We start from the raw sequence: 18,318 nt of genomic DNA on the forward strand, positions 1-18,318 counted from the left end.
GTTGAAAACTGGATGGTAAGGCTTCCCATGGAAGTGTCGTCTACGAAGTCCAGAGCAGCCAAGAAAAAGCCTTTCTGCCCTATCCTTCTGGCCTAACTGGCCTTGCTCTGGCACAACAGAAGGCTGACAGTAACTCTCCCAGAGGTATCTGCTACCTCCCTGCCTGGGAACATTGGCCCTGGCATGTCCAAGGCTCCAGGGGACAGAACTCAGATGGCTCAAACCAACAGACCCGAGCCAGAACTCTTCCTATGCCCATTTCTGCAAGGCCAACCAACTGAGTCTAGAGAGCATGCAATGGAAAAACTCTCAGTGCTCTTTAAGTGAGAAGGAAAATCTGTGGGATTGGAAGAAAGAGAAGACAGTAGAAAGAGGCAGGAATGAGAAAACAAGGGTTTGGGGAAGTGGTGTACCAGAGGGACCAGCACAGAAGAGAGGACCAGGAAGAACAGGCTGGGGTGGATAAGGAGCTAGACATTAGGAAGATTCAGAGGGAAGAAAGGAGGCAAGCAAGTATCTGGGGCCCCAGGAGCACCCAGAATCGTGCTGGGTGGGAAAACTGTCGGGGGTGGCATGCGAGAGCTCCCAGCCCTCCCCCACCCCTAGGACTGCAAGGGTTAAATACTTACCTCCTCGATGGATGATGAGGAGATGACAGGGAGGGGCTTCTTTGGTGCATTTATTGTGGCACTTTAACCTGAGAGAGCGAGAGAGACAGAAAGATGGATGAGTGAGTGGGTGGGTGGATGGGTGGGTGGGTGGATGGATGGATAGGATGGGTGGATAGGTAGGTGGGTGGATGGGTGGATGGGTGGGTGGGTAGATGGGTGGGTGGATGGATGGATAGGTGGGTAGGTGGATAGGTGGGTGGATGGGTGGGTGGATGGGTGGATGGATAGATAGGTGGGTGGATGGATAGATAGGTGGGTGGGTAGGTAGATGGATGGATGGGTGGGTGGATGGATGGATAAGTGGATGGGTAGGTGGGTGGGTAGATGGGTGGGTGGGTAGGTGGGTGGATGGGTGGGTGGGTGGGTGGATGGATGGATGGGTGGGTGGGTGGTTGCTGAGTGGGATGAACTAATAGTCTGGTAGGTTCTGGGTGCTATGGATACAAAGATGTGAGATGATATGGCAGTGCCTACAAACATATATCCTTGACAACCCATGAAAGTAACTCTGGAGAGAGGTTGCTGCCATCTATTCCCTCAGGTTAATCCCAGAGTAACAACCATTTCACCAACAGTACCCACTTGGATTTTATTATCACCACCATCACCATCATGCTGATCATCATCTATCATTTATGTAAAGATTCATTTGCTTCTCACTGTGCCAAACGTTTTACATATCCAATGTCATTCCATCTCTGTAGCAGTCTTATGAAAGTGGTATAATTATTACTCCCATCTGGCAGGCAGAAAAACTAAGATTAATTAACTTACCCTAGAGAAAAAAAACCTAGGTCAGCTGTCCCAAAGGTGCTCCCTGGTTATTCTTAAAGGCTCAGGCAGTAAAATATCAGCCAGGGCTCCCAATTAGGATGAGATTTGTATCAGGTATTAAATTTCAAAGGTATTAAGTTGAAGTGTTTAGAGTTCAAATGTCTTCTGTTGAGACAAGCCTGAGATGCCACCTTGCTTTCCCCCCTTCAGCTGCCTGACTACCAGGGTAACACCTCTCAGGTTGCAGCAGTGTGGCTCTGTCTTCTTCCTGCCGAGTCTTATGTCAATAGGATGGACATACACTGAGGAAGGTGCTCCAACTGCTCCTTCCACACCCCCTTGTGTTCCTGTACCACTTCGATGCACAGCAGCCTAACTTCTAAAGCCAACATCTTTGCTAGATGGCTTCCCTCAGGCTGCTTAGAGACTTAGAAGTAAACTAGAGGCCGGCACCGCGGCTCACTAGGCTAATCCTCTGCCTTGCGGCGCTGGCACACCGGGTTCTAGTCCCAGTCAGGGCGCCAGATTCTGTCCTGGTTGCCCCTCTTCCAGGCCAGCTCTCTGCTGTGGCCAGGGAGTGCAGTGGAGGATGGCCCAAGTGCTTGGGCCCTGCACCCCATGGGAGACCAGGATAAGTACCTGGCTCCTGCCATCGGTCGGATCAGCGTGGTGCGCCGGCCGCGGCACCCATTGGAGGGTGAACCAACGGCAAAGGAAGACCTTTCTCTCTGTCTCTCTCTCTCACTGTCCACTCTGCCTGTCAAAAAAAAAAAAAAAAAAAAAAAAAGTAAACTAGAAATTCATGTGATGGGCGTTTTGCCTAGCAGTTAATATGCTGGTTAAGATTCTGGTGCCCATGTCAGAGTGCCTGGGTTCAAATCCTGGCTCCGGCTCCTGACTCCAGCTTCCTGCTAATGCAGACCCTGGGAGGCAGCAGTGATGGCTCAAGTAATCATGCTCCTACCGCCCACGTGGAAGACCTCGACTGAGGTATGGGCTCCTGCCCCGACCTGGCTTAGCCCTGGCTGTCGTGGGCATTTGGGAAGTGAACCAGTAGATGGGAGCTTTCTCTCTGCTCTCTCAAATTAAAAAAAAAAAATGAATTACTAAAAAGAAGGGCACATACACAGCACAGGGAAGTGGAAACTTGCCCCCTCCCCCAGGTCTTGATAGTTTTCTCCCACACTGTCCACACTGATTATCCATCTTTTATTGATAAATAATAGTTAATAAATAATAATCCATAATTGACATAATACTCTAAAGGAAGAAGACAAGACAAGCTCTGTTCTCTTCAACAGAATGTGCTGAACACTCAGACACAGACTTACCATGGATTTCCCCAATGAGTCCGGCCCAGTGGTCCTTAAAGTGGGGTCCCCAGGCCAGTAGCATCAACACCACCTAGGAACCTGATCCTTACATGTCCACTCAATCAACAAGCCAAGGCTAGGGTGTGTTTCAATGATATCTCCAGGCAAGTCCCTGTGGGCTCAGGTGAGATCACCAAACTAGCTGATGGTTTTACAATGTCTGTGCGTGTTTCCTCAATTGTTTATATTTTTAAAGATTTTGTTTACTTATTTGAGAGGTAGAGTTACAGACAGGAAGATGAGACAGAGAGAGGGGTCTTCTACCTGCTGGTTCACTCCCAAATGGCCTCAATGGCCAGAGCTAGGCTGATCCAAAGCCAAGAGCCAGGAACTTTTTCCAGGTCTCCCATGCAGTTGCAGGGGCCCAAGCATGTAGGCCATCTTCTACTGCTCTTCCAGACCATAGCAGAGAGCTGGGCCAGAAGAGGGGCAGCTGGGACTCGAACTGGAGCCCAGTTGGGATGCTGGAGCTGTAGGCAGAGGCTTAGCCCACTGCACCACAGTGCCGGCTGCTCCTCAATTGTTTGTGTTCAGTCTTGCATGACCCTGTTAGGACGCCAAAGTCCTCTCTGATGTGGGAAAGCTGGACCTGGGGCTACCACAAGTTCAGAGGCAGCAGGACACAACACTGCGTCCACCCTGAGCAAGGACGCCCCGTCCACTGTGCTCTCAGTCAGACTGCCTCATGGGGGAGGTCTCCTGCACACGTGCCAACTCCAGTCTCAGATCTGGGCAGGTGTTGTGTCCACAGGGAATGCAGTCAGTGTTTCTCCTGTTTAAATATTGATGTCAATGGCAAGTGATGTTGATTTTCCATTCATAATAATGTTTTCGAGTTTAAACAAATTTAGGTCCATTAAAAAGACTATACATAGCAAATAAATAGTAGAGATGATTACAAATATGCCGCTGTCTTCACAAAGTGGTGAAGAAATGATGGAGGTCAATTAGGAAAAGTTGATACAGACAATTTAGAATCTGCCAAACGAGGAGGCGGCTTTTGGAACCAGAAAGTCTAAGAGAGCTGAAAAACTTTAGGAGGTTCAAGCACACTTCAAAAAGGTGGCCGAAAATGGAATTAAAAGTCATGTTTATTTTGGTCCAAAAAATTGAGATCCACACATAGTTTTTGCTAGTAGTGTGCATTTCCCACAATCTTTTTAAAGATCCTTTATCTGTTGGTCACGAAAGCCATAAAGACCACGAGACTGACAGCAACGAGAGCTAGGTCGGGGGTCACGATGCACCGACAACGCCGAGTGCTTTGTGCAACTCCTGTGACCCTCGTGGCAGCTGAGAAGTAGCAGCTCATCTTAGACCCATTTTGCAGAGGAAGAAACTGAGGCTCTGCAGCTTTGAATTGCTCTGAGCGAAAGAACCAGTGAGAGCAGAGGTCCTGAGGACAGCTTAATCACTAGATGTCTCCAAAACCCCACCTCGGGGGCAGGTGTGGGTGAAGAGCAAGGAGTTGGGAGACAGAACTACAGGAGTCAAAATGGCGTTTGTTGGCCAGCGCTGCAGCTCACTTGGCTAATCCCCCGCCTGTGGCGCCGGCACACCGGGTTCTAGTCCCGGTTGGGGCACCGGATTCTGTCCCGGTCGCTCCTCTTCCAGTCCAGCTCTCTCTGCTGTGGCCAGGGAGTGCAGTGGAGGATGGCCCAAGTGCTTGGGTCCTGCACCTGTGTGGGAGACCAGGCGAAGCACCTGGCTCCTGGCTTTGGATCAGCGCGGTGTGCTGGCTACAGCGCAGCGGCGATTGGAGGGTGAACCAACGGCAAAGGAAGACCTTTCTCTCTGTGTCTCTCTCTCTCACTGTCCACTCTGCCTGTCAAAAAAATAAATAAATAAATAAAATAAAAAGGCTTTTGTTGGGACAAGCCTAAGATATCACCAAGCTCTTCTCCCACAGCAGTCTGACTTCATGCCAGGGTCCTAGGCAAGAGCAGTCCACAGCTTTCCAATACAGAGAAAGAACGGTGTTTTAGGAGACGAAAATGCCCACTGCCTTCATTTGACCACTGCACACTGGATACACATATTAAATTAAAGCACAACACCCTATAAATGGGGGTGGTTACTAGTTCAATTGTTAAACTATTACCTTAAACTAAAACTAAAAATCCCAAATTACTGGGATCTGGCTGTGTCTTTTTCTTATCTAAAGCTGCCTAATTTTCAGAGCTATTGAGGAAGCCCCAAGCCCTTGGTGTAACCAGTGTTGCATGAAAACCCTGACACAGAGCTCTGCTAAAGGTAAAAATAAGCCTTTCACTTGTTCACTCAGCAAACACTGGACCGGAAGCAGCAGCCCCAGGTACTGAGGACATGCAATGAACAAGGCAGATGAAGCCCTTGTGTTTATGGGGAAGAAAAAGAAACACATAAGAAGGAAGTCAAATACTTTCATGGGTGGTGAGGACATGAAGAATAAGACAGGGAACTGGGCTGGAGAGTGGTGGCGGAATGGGGTGGGTGGGCCCTTGGGCAGGTGTCACCTGGAGGCCTCTCCTGGGGGTTACTTGGGATCTGAGTTCTGCTGTGAAGGTTCAGAGGCCAGAACAAGCTTGCTGGGTTCATGGGTGAAAAGTTAGAGGCAGATGAGCCAAAGGGATGAGGAGGAACATGGAGAAGGGGAGGCGGCAGGGGCTCTGGGGCCGCACCAGGAGCCTGTGTGTGGTTCTATCGGTGGTGAGAAGTCCTGGAGGTTTCTGAGGGCTGGGACATGGCCACACTGATGTCTGGGCAGCTCTGAGTTGGGGGATATGTGGATGCCAAATGGGAGTTGAACCATGATGCTTCTGAACTTTGGAAGAGCTGGGAGCCACTGTGGAAGCTTCTAGAAATAAATGTTCCCTGCCAGCCTCCTTCCCTGGTCCCTGGCTGTCTTCCTCCCTGTCTCACCTCTCTGCTCCACTAGGGGTGTGGCCTGGATCCCCTCTCAAACACACCTCTTGCCCTTGGACTCTGGCCTCTGGGTTTGTAGAAAGCAGGAAGCCCCATTGCGGATGGCTTGAGCACCAGCTCAGGTGCTAGACATCCCCCAGAGGCCTGTGTGTTAAAGGCTTAGTCCCCCAGATCTTAAATGAATATCATGGGCTGGCGCCGCGGCTCACTATGCTAATCCTCGGCCTGCGGCACTGGCACACCGGGTTCTAGTCCCGGTTGTGGCGCCAGATTCTGTCCTGGTTGCTCCTCTTCCAGGCCAGCTCTCTGCTGTGGCCCGGGAGTGCAGTGGAGGATGGCCCAAGTGCTTGGGCCCTGCACCCGCATGGGAGAACAGGAGGAAGCACTTGGCTCCTGGCTTTGGATCAGCGCAGTGTGCCAGCCATAGCAGCCATTTGGGGGGTGAACCAACAGAAAGGAAAACCTTTCTCTCTGTCTCTCTCTCTCTCTCACTGTCTAACTCTGCCTGTCAAAAAAAAAAAAAAATGAATATCATGAAAATGTGGAAACTGAGCCCCACGTTTGGAGGTGGGGTCTTGGGAGGGCGACTTGGCTTAGACTGGGTCAGGGTGGAGTCCCTGTAATCGAGTCCTGGGGGCTTCGTAAGAGACCTCAGGGACATGGGTGTGAGCACCCCCTCTTGCCAGGATGCTCTGTGCCATCTCAGGGCTCTTCCAGCAGGACACCAACACCACAGGCCAAACCCTCTGACCTTGGACTGTGACCTTGCAAAGCCAGGCACTCAAATAAACCTTCTCCCTTTATGAAGATGCTTCAGATGTTTTTTCACAGTGATGTAAAGCTGACTCATCCAACAAACATCATGATCACTAAGAGAAACCAAACCCCAGCATGGCCTGTCCCCTGGCTCTCACGGCGAATCCAAGTCCTCTGCTCTTGGGTTACACACGCACCTGCTGGGACACCCAGTGAGAGCATGTCTGAATGACATCCACACACACACCCACTGGGGAACCCAGGGGACACCCAATGAGAGCATGTCTGAGTGACGTCCACTCACACACCCATAAGGCCAGTGTTTCAGTAGGCATGGACAGAACATGGTTTGAGTGCACGCAGGCAATGCCATGCTACCCAGTAGAACTGGAAACCAGGGAAGTACTTAAACCTTTCATTAACCATGGCAATTTCTTTCAAAATTTCCAGGGCTTAATAGGATAAGTTTCAGTTATGGAGGAAACTCTCTTATTCGGAACATCTCATTCCCCCAAAGCAGCGGCGGGCTAAATGGGACATGGTCTCTGAGCATTAAACGTGAATTTGTCTTGAGAGCAAAACTCGGGTGTTGTGGCTTCATGGCCTTCCCCCGCTTGCTGAAGGATGTCGGGTCTGGTGCTGTGTTGGGTAAACAGTGGAGAGAGAGAGAGGAAGAGGAGGAGGAAAGAAAGAAACAGGAACACAGCATGAGCAGATGGGAACACCTGTCAAAGAATACTGATTGGCGAACATTCTGGTCTCCAGTGGAATCTATTTTTGAACAATACTATTTCTTCTAAACTGCATCCCTCCTACTTTACGAAATGTAGACTCCAGGGGCCCTCAAAAGTCCATGTGCATGGACTGTATGGGCTTTTGGCACCAAAACATTTACCTTTTCATAGCGTTTTTTAAAAGGGCACCTTTTGAAGTGCCCTTCCATGCCCCTCTGTATTTCCCCCTTTCTTCTCTCCCTTCTCCCCAGCGTGGGAGACGGGGGTCAGGGATCGCCACAGACCTTGCCCAGCAACTGTGGGGGACAAATGGTCCCTCTGCGGCAGCTCTGCTGTTTTCTTAGTGGTCTCGTCACGGCCAGGAGCAAACACGTGAAGCAGACACATGCCGAGGGTGGGGCACGGAGCTGTCATCAGAGCACCGGCCTTGGCTGTGGGAGGGGCGGCCAAGACTTCCACCGTGCAAGGCTGTCATGTCGATTTCAAATGGCACACTGGCCGATGCTAACCAATTTCTGAGAAGTTTGCCGAAGGCAGCCCTAACCTCATTTTCTGCTACTCCCTCCTAGAGCTTACTGTTCAGTAATCCATCCGAGAAGGGCTCCGTCTTTCCTGACACACAAACAGAGCCTTTGAAAGTCCTGGCTCCAAATATCCAACTGAGAAAGCATCAGCCAGGCTCCCACTCTGAGCCGGACACTCTTACATGACCTACTTACTCTCGACAGCAACCGTGAGAGAGGCGGCTACCGGGACACCGGTTGGCAAGCCGAGAACACTGGGGCCCAGCAAGGGGCACAGTCACACAGACGGCTGAGAGCAGGGTGGGGAAAACCCCTTCGTGCAAACACACGAAAAACACCAGGCTCCTCCTTACCCCGACTGCTGTGCTAAGCACTGCAGGCACAGGAATAAAACAGGGCGGGTTCTCACTCTTTATGGACCTTAAGATCTGCCCGGGAGCTGACGGTCTATGATGGACAGCCATCTCCCCAGGAGGAAACCATGCAGAAGCTGGAGGGAAACCATGCTGCGGACCCACTGCCTGCTGGAGATCCCCTCTGTCTTCCCTTTCCCCAATTCCCCGAAAGAGAAGAAAGGGACCACAGGCTCCTCCTGGCTACCTGGGCCTGGAGGTGCCCATGTGAACACGAAGATCCCTCTGCCACCTTCAGTGCAAGAAAGGACGGCGAGAGCCCACGGGGGGCTGGGGCAGAGGCGGGGCGGGCGGGGCAGGGGCGGGGCGGGCGGGGCCAGGTTCTCCTGCTCTGCTCTGCACGTGGAGTTCAAGGGGAATCAGGCCAGGAGCTGGCCCATCTGTTGCTGGCCTACTCTGTGGCCAGGCGTTGCCCCCTATAACGTGGTTAAGGATGTGGGACCCTGAATCCAAGAGGTCAGTGGTTCGAGTGACAGATCCACCCACCACGACATTTCTGGTTGTCCATTTACTTCTAAAGTTCTCTGTTGCCTTATCTGTAAAATGGGGGTAATAGACCCTACCCATATGCCAAGGTTGTTGTGGGGATTGCATGGGCTCCATGAAGGTAAAGATTCTGACAAAACATGTGGCACTTGGTGAGCCCCCCAATACATAATCACATCACCACCACCCCATCCAATCCACACCTCAGCCCCCAGTGAAGCTACAATCAACCTTCATTTACTTCTATAAATAGACCCAATTTTTGTGCTTATTGTAGTAAAAGCGCAAAGAAGAAGCTGTTAATTCCCATTTTCATTATTGCGAAAGAGTGAAGTGTTTCTATTAATGGAATAGTAAGTTTAAGATTTCAAGCTGGCGATCTCCGAAATGCACACTCATAATTATATCCTGCCAATATCCTGCCTGTTGTACAAACTCCTGAAGCTTCCAGGGACTTTGTAGCAGCTGCAACATCAGCACTCATCATTTCCCCAGTTTTTTGAGGTCTGGGCAAATTAGAGCAGCCAGTGGCAGAAACCAATCACGGCTTGTTTCCCACTGCTATCTCCTCATCACCTGTGGCTGCAGCCACTTTGCAAACACAGGAAATCATCTGAGAAAACACTGTATTTCGATGCAAGAACATGGCCAAGGAGAACACTCAGGGCTGGAGGGAAACTAAGAGTACAACGAATCCAAGTGACAAGATTTAGCAGCACAGCAAAACTGAGTAAAGAAGGGCACAGCTCGTTAAGCGCAAATTGGTAGAGTGACCGCTTACGTGGAAAGAAAAAGGCACGGCTGGCCAGCCAGCTGCTGCAGGCAGGAGGAGAGGGGACCTGCACAAAGGGCATTGAAATGCCACGGCAATAACTGCAAATCTTGTGCTAACTCAGGTTTCTAAACACAGCTCCCTACTTTACTAAGGAATTGATGATGGGCGTCACCCCTACAGAGGTGCACAGATGCCCGGCTTTGATCCCCAGTTCTGGCTCCTGACTCCAGCTTCCTGCTAATGTGCACCCGGGGAGGCAGCAGTGATGGCCCAAGGACTTGGTTCCCTGCCACCCATGTGGGAGACCTGGATTGAGTTCCAGGCTCCTGGCTTCAGCCCAGCCCAGTCCCAGGTGTGGGCATTTGGGGAGTAAACCAGAAAATGGGATATCTCTCCCTCCCGCCTTTCCTCCCTCCCTCCCTCCCTCTCCCTTTCTCTCAAAAAAAAAAAAAAAAAAAAAAGGCACAAAATGTTACGGCTAGCAAGTGCCTGCCTGCCTCTATTGTAAGGTGGCCAAGCTAGGACTGACAGGAGTTCCCAGGCACTTGGGACTACTTTCAGCACTAACCCTTGGACAGTTCCAGGTAAGCCAGAGTGGTTGATCACCCTGTAATAGGGATTCCAATCCCTCTACCCGACCTGTAATTACGGGGCTGGTAACCCTAAGAGTCACCTCGTCTAGAGCTCACCCCGTGTAAGCTGAATATTTTAGAAACAGAACTTTGCACAGGGCAAGCAACTGAAAGTTGGTGCTTTGACACTGAATAAAGCACACCATGGCCCCACACGCTAGGCATGACGGATCATTACAGAAACCCACTGATACGACGGAAACCCACTCTCCTCCAGGGGCAACTTTGATCCCTTCTCTCCCAAGAGACACGTGACCATGTCTGCAGGCAATTTGAAAGTCTTATTTTTTTTTTCCATCTCTCTTGAAAGGCAGAGCAAGAGCGGGAGAGGTTAGGAGGGAGAGAGAGATCTTCCATCTATTGGTTCACTCCCCAAAGGCCCACAGCAGCCAACAGCCTGGAGCTCCATCCAGGTCTCCCACGTGAGTGTCAGGGGCCCAAGCATTTGAGCCATCACCTGCTGCCTCCCAGGCACATGAGCAGGAAGCTGGAATGGCAGGAGGGGCCACGGTGCGCAGTGACCATGAACAACTCTAAGACTGCATGCTCTCTACCCTGTACCTGGGCCAGGGCCGGTGCACCTAACCAGACCTACAGTGTCAAGTCAATGACAGCAGGCAGAACAGGTAGAACAGACCGAGAGAGCTGCTTCTCCACCGTGGGGGGAGGGGGGGGTTGGGATTGGATGAAGTCCCTTCACTTCCAAACTCCAGCCACTGTGGAAGAAAAAAGCACACCTAGGTTCCAACTTATCTCACAGAGCAAAAGCCACCCCCCTCAGGGCTGTGCGTTTTCCCACAAGATCCGCGGGCAGAGGTGGAGAGGGGTCCGAGGACGCTGACCCCAGCTCTGCAGCGGCGTGTGCAAGGAGCCTGGCGAGGGGGAAGGATGCAGACAGCACAGCGCGGAGGGCCGGGCGATCCGTCAGCATCTGACTGCCAGAGAAGACTCCCGGCAGCTGAGTGCGCGGGCAGCAGACAATGTGTGGATTGTGCTGACGTCCCACCGCGCACAGCGAAACTCATGAGCCCATCAGATGCAAACGCCTCGATTTAGATAACTGCAAATTGCTGTCGGAGCCTTAATTTCCTATTAGTTCATTAATCTCTCTATTCAGAATGCCAACAAGACAGCTGATGATAATTCCGCAGGAAGTGGGTATTAGACTAAAGCAGGAGGGAAGGGGGTTAGACATGGAGAAGTTTCTAGCTTCCCGGGTGGAGGGGCACCCCAAAGTTCGTTCATAAGTTAGTAGTAGTAGCAGCATTCATTAATTAAGCACGTACCATGAACCAGCTGCTAGGACAAGTACTTTACTGAGCAGTTCTACTTGGCTTCTTTTCACCAAAAACAAACCCAGCGAGGTAGATACTATTATCCCCATTCTACAGAGAAAGAACTGTGGCTCCGAAAACATCACCCAACCAGTTGGTGGCAAAACCAGCATGCAAACACAGGAGTCTCTGAGCCACAGCCTGGGTTCCCAGTGCCACATCATCCTTTTGACTCACCACATATTTTCCAGATGACGATACGGCGGATGTGAGACCGGGAAGACCCAGGTCCTTCGAATGAGGCCGTGGAGAGGAACAGAAGGGTTGGAAGAATCACCAGCAAGGACCGTCCGCCGGCACGAGACCGTCTCACATTACGAAATGTCCAGCTCCACAATGAAGCTGGGTTTTGTTTTCTAAAACACTGCTTCTGTGAGGGGCAGTGGCTCCCGAAGCAGAGTGCCAGGAGCAGCTGGGAACTCAGGAGAGAGGCACTTCCTTGGGGCAGGTGCTTGGCCTAGTGGTTCGAAGGCCAGGAAAGATGCAGGTGACTCATACTGGAGCACCGGAGTTTTGAGTCCCAACTCCAGCTCCTGACGCCAGCTCCCTGCTAACGCCGGCCTTGGGAGGCAGCAGGGGATGGCTCGACACTTGGGTTTCTGCCACCCACATGGGAGAACTGGATTGAGTTCCTCGCTCCTGGCTTTGGCCCTGAGCTGCCCCAGGCCTAGTATCAGACATGAGGGGCATTTGTGGAATGGAAAAAAAAAAAAAATGGGTAGGAGCTCTCTCTGTCTCACTTTTTCAAATGTGTGTGTGTGTATATATATATTTGTATATATTTCAAATGTATATGTACAAATGTATATATACATTTGAAAAAGTGAGACAGATATATAATATATAGATATACATACAATACATGTACTCTCTAGGACCCTGCCCCAGAGCTGTGGGGTCTGCACCCCTGAGGGTGGAGGCGGGCAATCTGAGCTTTAACAAGCCCCAGGGGACTGTGATACCCTCCACTGCAGAAGAAAAAGCTGCTTGGGAAGGGACTCTTCCTCCCACTCCCACGGGCATGAGAAGGGCCTCTTCCAACGCAAATCCCGGTTCAGCAGGCCTGGCACCGGCCTGCCCTCACGCCTTTCTGGCTGCTCCTGGGCAACGCTGACACCTCTGGTCCAGGGATCGGCCATGGGGTAGCCTGGGTCTAATCCGACCCCTGCCACCCAGGGAGCCTCTGGCAGTAACAGAACCAGGATTGCTTTAAGTTTAAAGAAAAAGAAAATCGCTTCCTCCAGGGTGGATACAAATCCTCGAATCCCTGCCTCTGGGCTGCTTTAGAGAGACAGGAAAGACCTGAACCACACTCGGAGACTAAGCTCCCTTGGGTGCAAGACTGTTCCCACCCACTTTCATTAATGAAAGCTGTAGCCCCCTCCCTGGCCCCACCTCCCTGCTCTCTGGCCTGTTCTGCTTAGCACCTGGCACCAGCCCATCTCACAAGCCATCTGACTTTGACTTTGCTTACTCTCTGCCCACCTCCCGCCCCCACACCAGCACATAAATCCACCAAAGCAAAGACCCTGGCTGCTTTATTCACTTTCCTTCCCCAGCGCCTAGAACAAGCCTGGAGCATCGTATTAACGTATCAAGGCTTGAACATCCCTAATCCAAAAATCTGAAATGCAAAATGCTCCAAAACCCTAAACATTTTAGGACTCGCATGCAACCACCAGAGGAACATTTCACACCCGACCTCATGTGACAGGTGGCAGGCGAGATGCATAAAATGACCTGCAGGCTACGTGTGCAGGGTGCTTACGAGTCATACATGGATTCATGCTTAGACTCAGTTCCACTCATTATTCATAAGCAAACATTCTAAGAAATGACAAAATCCAAACACTTTTGATTCCCAGCAGCTTGGATATGGGTATTCAGCCTTTAATAAGAACGTTAACTGCAGACGTGAACCAATCATTCCACTCATTTTCTACAGGAAGCCACTTCCCCATTCTCAGGGCCACCTCTCTGAAATTCCACCTGTCATGGCTCTGAGTGTATGCACTCTACCTTCACTGAAACTCAAGCATCTATAGGTCTGTTTCCCCCCACCCAACTCCTTGAAAATGAGGTCTAGCCATAATCTCTTCTTTTGAACAGGTAGAATGAGATATATATCTATATCTTATCTATATCTATATTGAGAGAGAAAGAGAGAGAGGAGAGACAGAAAGAGATCTTCCATCTGCTAGTTCTCTTCCACAATGGCTGGTGCTGGTCCAGGCTGAAGCCAGGAGCAATGAACTCCATCCGGGTCTTCCACATGGGTACAGGGGTCCAAGCACTTGGGCCAGCTTCTGCAGCTTTCCCAGCTGCATTAGCAGGGAGCTGGCCAGCAAGCAGAGCGATTGGGACCCACACGGACACTCAGATGGGACGCCGGGCTGGAGAAGCAACAGCTTAGCCCTCTGCAAGGTAACGCCAACCTGAGGCCACATTTCTATCCCTCCCTCATCCAATACTTCCACTCTCCCACAAGCACGTCCAAAATTTTGGTAATCTTTGCAAACATTTATAAAGGACCATCCATCTTCAGTGTAATGAACACAAAAACTATCTAGGATTTTATTCACAAAAGATGGAGCTTCAACTTTAGTTCATGATATCAGTCACGTACGCTCATAATCACAGGCTGGAGACAGCTCCAAATTCCGCAATTTCTAGGAGACCCAGGGTCTTTAAGGTGTTCAAGGAAGATGTGTGTTCTCTTTCAATTCCCCCTCCCGTGAACTTTTTGACGTGCCCCAGGATGAAGTCAGAACCTGGAGAGTGCTGGAACTGTCTAACAGGTGCAGCAGTGTCTTTCAGGGTTCTTGTGGGTTTTACAAGGGCGGAGCAAATTGGTGAGACCCCCTGCAGCACTGCTGGAAGGGCAGGGGATGGAATTCTGCCTCCTACAAGCCAGGAGTCAATTTTGTAGCAGGTGAAGCAGGGAAAAAGGGTCTTTGAAGCAACCTTGTGACCTGGGCCAGGGGCGTCACACTGACTCCCTCCACACTAAAATCACACCCACTCTGCAGATGAGAACATTGAGCCCCGAGTGGGCTCACAGGGACTCCAGCTGAGGCCCACACCCCTCCGTTCTGGCTGCTTCCGAAGCTGTGCTGCCTGCAGCCAGCCCGCTCCCCGGCTCCTCTGCCAGCCCTCGGCAGCGCCTGCGCCTGTCTTGCTCGTTATGTCTCTGAGAGCAGGGGTGCTGGCAGCCACTGAGATTCCGCCTCGAGCACTGGAAATTAAAACAGCTCGGGCAGAGCTCAGCCTTGCTGACTCCCGGCTGCGCCCCGTCACCTAATTACCTGACTTCTAGTCTGCCTGCTACAGGTGGGAGCCGCGTGTCCCCACAGTGAAAGTACAGCCGCTTGCAGAAAAGAGCAGCACGTGGACAGGGAAATTCAGACCGCCTGTGAGCCAGACTTCAGCCTGGCCTGGAGCCTTACACAGTCACAAAGGCCAGGGGTGCCCGAGAGTCTGGGGTCCATGGAGAAAAAAGGGGAGGGCGGCGGCTGTCTCTTAATAATGGTGCTTGCTGCGCCTGCCTCCCGATCCAGACATGCGGGATCCAGACATAGGGAACATTTTATATGCCCACGGCCGTTTGGATATTTACACCATCATTCACCTGCCATACACAATTACCAACTTAAAACTCAGCCTACTACAGGCCGGTGCCGTGGCTCACTAGGCTAATCCTCCACCTGCGGCGCCGGCACCCTGGGTTCTAGTCCCGGTCGGGGCGCCAGATTCTGTCCTGGTTGCCCCTCTTCCAGGCCAGCTCTCTGCTGTGGCCCAGGAGTGCAGTGGAGGATGGCCCAAGTGCTTGGGCCCCTTCACCCGCATGGGAGACCAGGAGAAGCACCTGGCTCCTGGCTTCGGATCAGTGTAGCTCCGGCCATAGCAGCCATTTGGGGGGTGAACCAACGGAAGGAAGACCTTTCTCTCTGTCTCTAACTCTGCCTGTCAAAAAAAAAAAAAAAAAAAAAAAAAAAAAAAAAAAAAAAAAGAGCTCAGCCTGCTCTAGAGGCATTGGATGTTGGGTCCCACCTGCATGGCCTGGGCAGACCTTATTTGGCCCGTGGGCTGGACGTCTCCCACCTGGTTTATACCAGGGAGCTCAAGGCTTCCTCCCCCAAGCCCCAGAAGGGAAGGGCACTCAGCCGTACCTCCCTGACTCGCATGAGACCACCAGACTGGTGATGATACAGGCAGGCACACAGGATCAGATCGATTAGATCTGTCAACTGGAGACCATGCCTTCACCCCAAACCTGTGTGATCTCACGGCCCTACCTGACCTCACCTATATGCCCACCTGCCAATCAGACTACATAAGCACTCCCCTTTGGAAGTGAATAAGAGACCTGGAGCATGGAGGGCCCCTCCCTGTTGTCCTGTGCCTTTGGGCAGGTGGCCTTTTGGCCGCTGTTCTGCCCCTGCTTTCCTGCTCACATGCTTCGCTCCACGTCACTCCCGGCCTGCTCTCTGCCTGGCATGGACCCTGCTTGTGTTTCCAGACTTTTCCTCCCCTAAATAAAGCCCTCACTTTCCTGTGCATTTCTCTCACTGAGTAAGCTGTTAAAAACTTACCATGTAGCCTGGTTTATTTTGTGCTGATATTCACCTGAATAGATGGCAAGAACCCAGAGAATTATTAATATTAAAATTAGTAATAAGGCTGGGTAGGTGGGGAGAGCACCCCTGTCGCTATTCCTGCCTCTGTGGTGGGGCAGGGATGTGGGGGATCTGCAAGGACCCCAGTGAGAGTCCCCTGCCCAGGCTAGACGGGGAGGGGCAAGTCCAGAGCAGCAGGGGGATTCCTAGAATCTTCTGAGCTAAGTTTAGGCTCCTATAAAGCAAGCTGCTTGTACCAATGACTGGCAGTGTCACTGTTTCACAGCAATCGGGCCTGAGGGGCTATTTAAGGTGGGTTTGCAGAAGGAGAGAGGCCAGACAGAAAGGGACTGGCAGCTTCTGCAGAGGGCTGAACTCTGACCTGGGCTCTGCGCCTGGCCAGCTGCTGCCGACCCACCAAACGCAGCCACCGCCCGAGGCAGGCATGAGTAACGATCCCTCCACGTGGGTGAAAACGGAGGGACCGGCGTTTGGTGCAGCTGTTAAGTTGCTGCTCAGGATGTCTGCATCCCGTATCACAGTGCCTGGGGTCCATGTCCACCTCCACGTCTCAGACAGCTGTCCTGGTGCTGCACAGCCCAGGAAGCAGTGCTGACGGCTCAAGGACTCGGGTCCCTGCCACCCACGTGGGAGACCTCGAGCGAGTTCTGGGCTCCTGGCTTCAGCCTGGCCCAGCCACAGCCATTGAGAGGATTTGGGGGGTGAATCAGCAAACAAGAGATCTCTGCTTGTCTCTCTCTCTCTGCCTTTCAAATACATGAAACATTCATGCACACACACAAAGTTCAGATATATGCACACAACACTAGAGACAGAAATGTGAGTGGTTGCTCAGAAGTTGAGCCCAGGCGGCCAGCATGGCTGCACAGTGGGTTTGACGCCAGCTTCCCTTATTAGAGCACCCATTAGTGGCAGATGTTCTGCTTCTGGTCCTGCTCCCCCCTAAAGCACCTGGGAGGCAGCAGGTAATGGCTCAAGTCCTTGAGCCTCTGCCACCTACATGGGAGACCCAGATGGAGTTCTAGGCTTCTAGGCTCCTGGCTTCAGCCTGGCTCAGCCCTGGCCGTTGCAGCTATTTGGAATAAATCTTTCTGCCTCTCTCTCTGTCTTTGCAATTCTGCCTTTCAGAAAAATAAATTGAACCCAACTTATGTCTGATAACAGGGTTCATCTGTGGTGTCCCAAATTTTTTGAAGCTTATTTCATTTATTTGAAAGGCAGAGTTAGAGAGAGAGAGAGAAAGAGGAGATAGAGAGAGAGGTCTTCCATCCACTGGTTCACTCCCCAAACGGCTGCAATAGCTGGTGCTGGGCGAGGCTATAGTCAGGAGCTTTATTCGGTCACCTACGTGAATGCAGGGCCCCAGGCACTTGGGCCATCTCCCACTCCTTGCCCACATGCATTACCAGAGAGCTGGACCAAGGCTGGAGCAGCCGGGTCTCGAACCAGTGCCCATACGAGAGAGAGGCAGTAGCTTAACCCACTGCGCCACAACACCGGTCCCTGCCCTCCATTTTTCTGTAGATGCTGTCCAATGATGTGGTCGGCTGGAACCCTCAGGACCTGTTAATCATTTTGGTTTTGTATTACGTTGCTTTGTTTTGCTCGAATAAACTCTACTTGACATCACTGGCCTGAGAGGTGTTTCTTTAAAGAGAACAAGCACCTTTGTCACACCAGTTTCTTTCTGTAGCATCTACGGTGGAGGTGAGTCACTGCGACCGAGGTCCTGCGGCCCCAGAGGCTAAAATATTGATTATCTGGGCCACTGGAGAAAAAGCTCGCCCACCTCTGGTCTCAGATGCTACGAGAATGAGAGGCCCCTGTGTTTCCAGAACCTTCCATCAGCTCTGGCTCGGCTCTACCTCAGACTGCTCTCCCTGACTCCCTGCTCAAATAAAGATTCACGTGAGACCCATTTCTGAACAGTGAAGCCAACGATTCTCCCAAGAGCCAAGAAACCAGACCCGTGCGAGCCGCTTCCGAGCCCAGGCTGGCTCTCGCCGACGACAGCCACTGCGAGCGGAAAGTCACCAAGGGACAGCCACTCACTTGCAGTTTTTGCACTTGAGGCCGAAAAGCATTCCTTTCCCACAGACTGTGCATGTCTGAGACATCCAGTACTTGGTGGAAAACCTGTGGGGTACAGACAGAAGGCAGTCAAGGGCAAGGTGATGGCAACCGACCCATTCCCAGGAGGATGCGAGCTTCAAGGGGTAAACCCAAGGGGCCCAGCTTCCCGTCCTGCTGCTTCTGAGAGATGGGGCTTATTCAAGTCACTTACACCACCGCAGCCTTGGTCTTC

The 18,318-nt window shown here is 51.7% G+C and overlaps 1 protein-coding gene across 2 annotated transcripts in view; it reads right to left on the minus strand.

Annotated features, from left to right (window-relative positions):
* Window positions 1-18,318, minus strand: part of KSR2 (kinase suppressor of ras 2) — a 435,190-nt gene that overhangs the window by 106,510 nt on the left and 310,362 nt on the right. For both annotated transcript variants that reach the window (XM_070065978.1, XM_070065979.1), the window contains exons 7-8: window positions 18,066-18,149; window positions 630-697 (exon numbers count right to left, since the gene is read on the minus strand). In XM_070065978.1, coding sequence (XP_069922079.1) covers window positions 630-697; window positions 18,066-18,149 — 152 coding nt within the window. The remainder of the gene's footprint in view (window positions 1-629; window positions 698-18,065; window positions 18,150-18,318) is intronic.

Source organism: Oryctolagus cuniculus, chromosome 21, assembly GCF_964237555.1.
Source record: "Oryctolagus cuniculus chromosome 21, mOryCun1.1, whole genome shotgun sequence".
NCBI lineage: Eukaryota > Metazoa > Chordata > Mammalia > Lagomorpha > Leporidae > Oryctolagus > Oryctolagus cuniculus.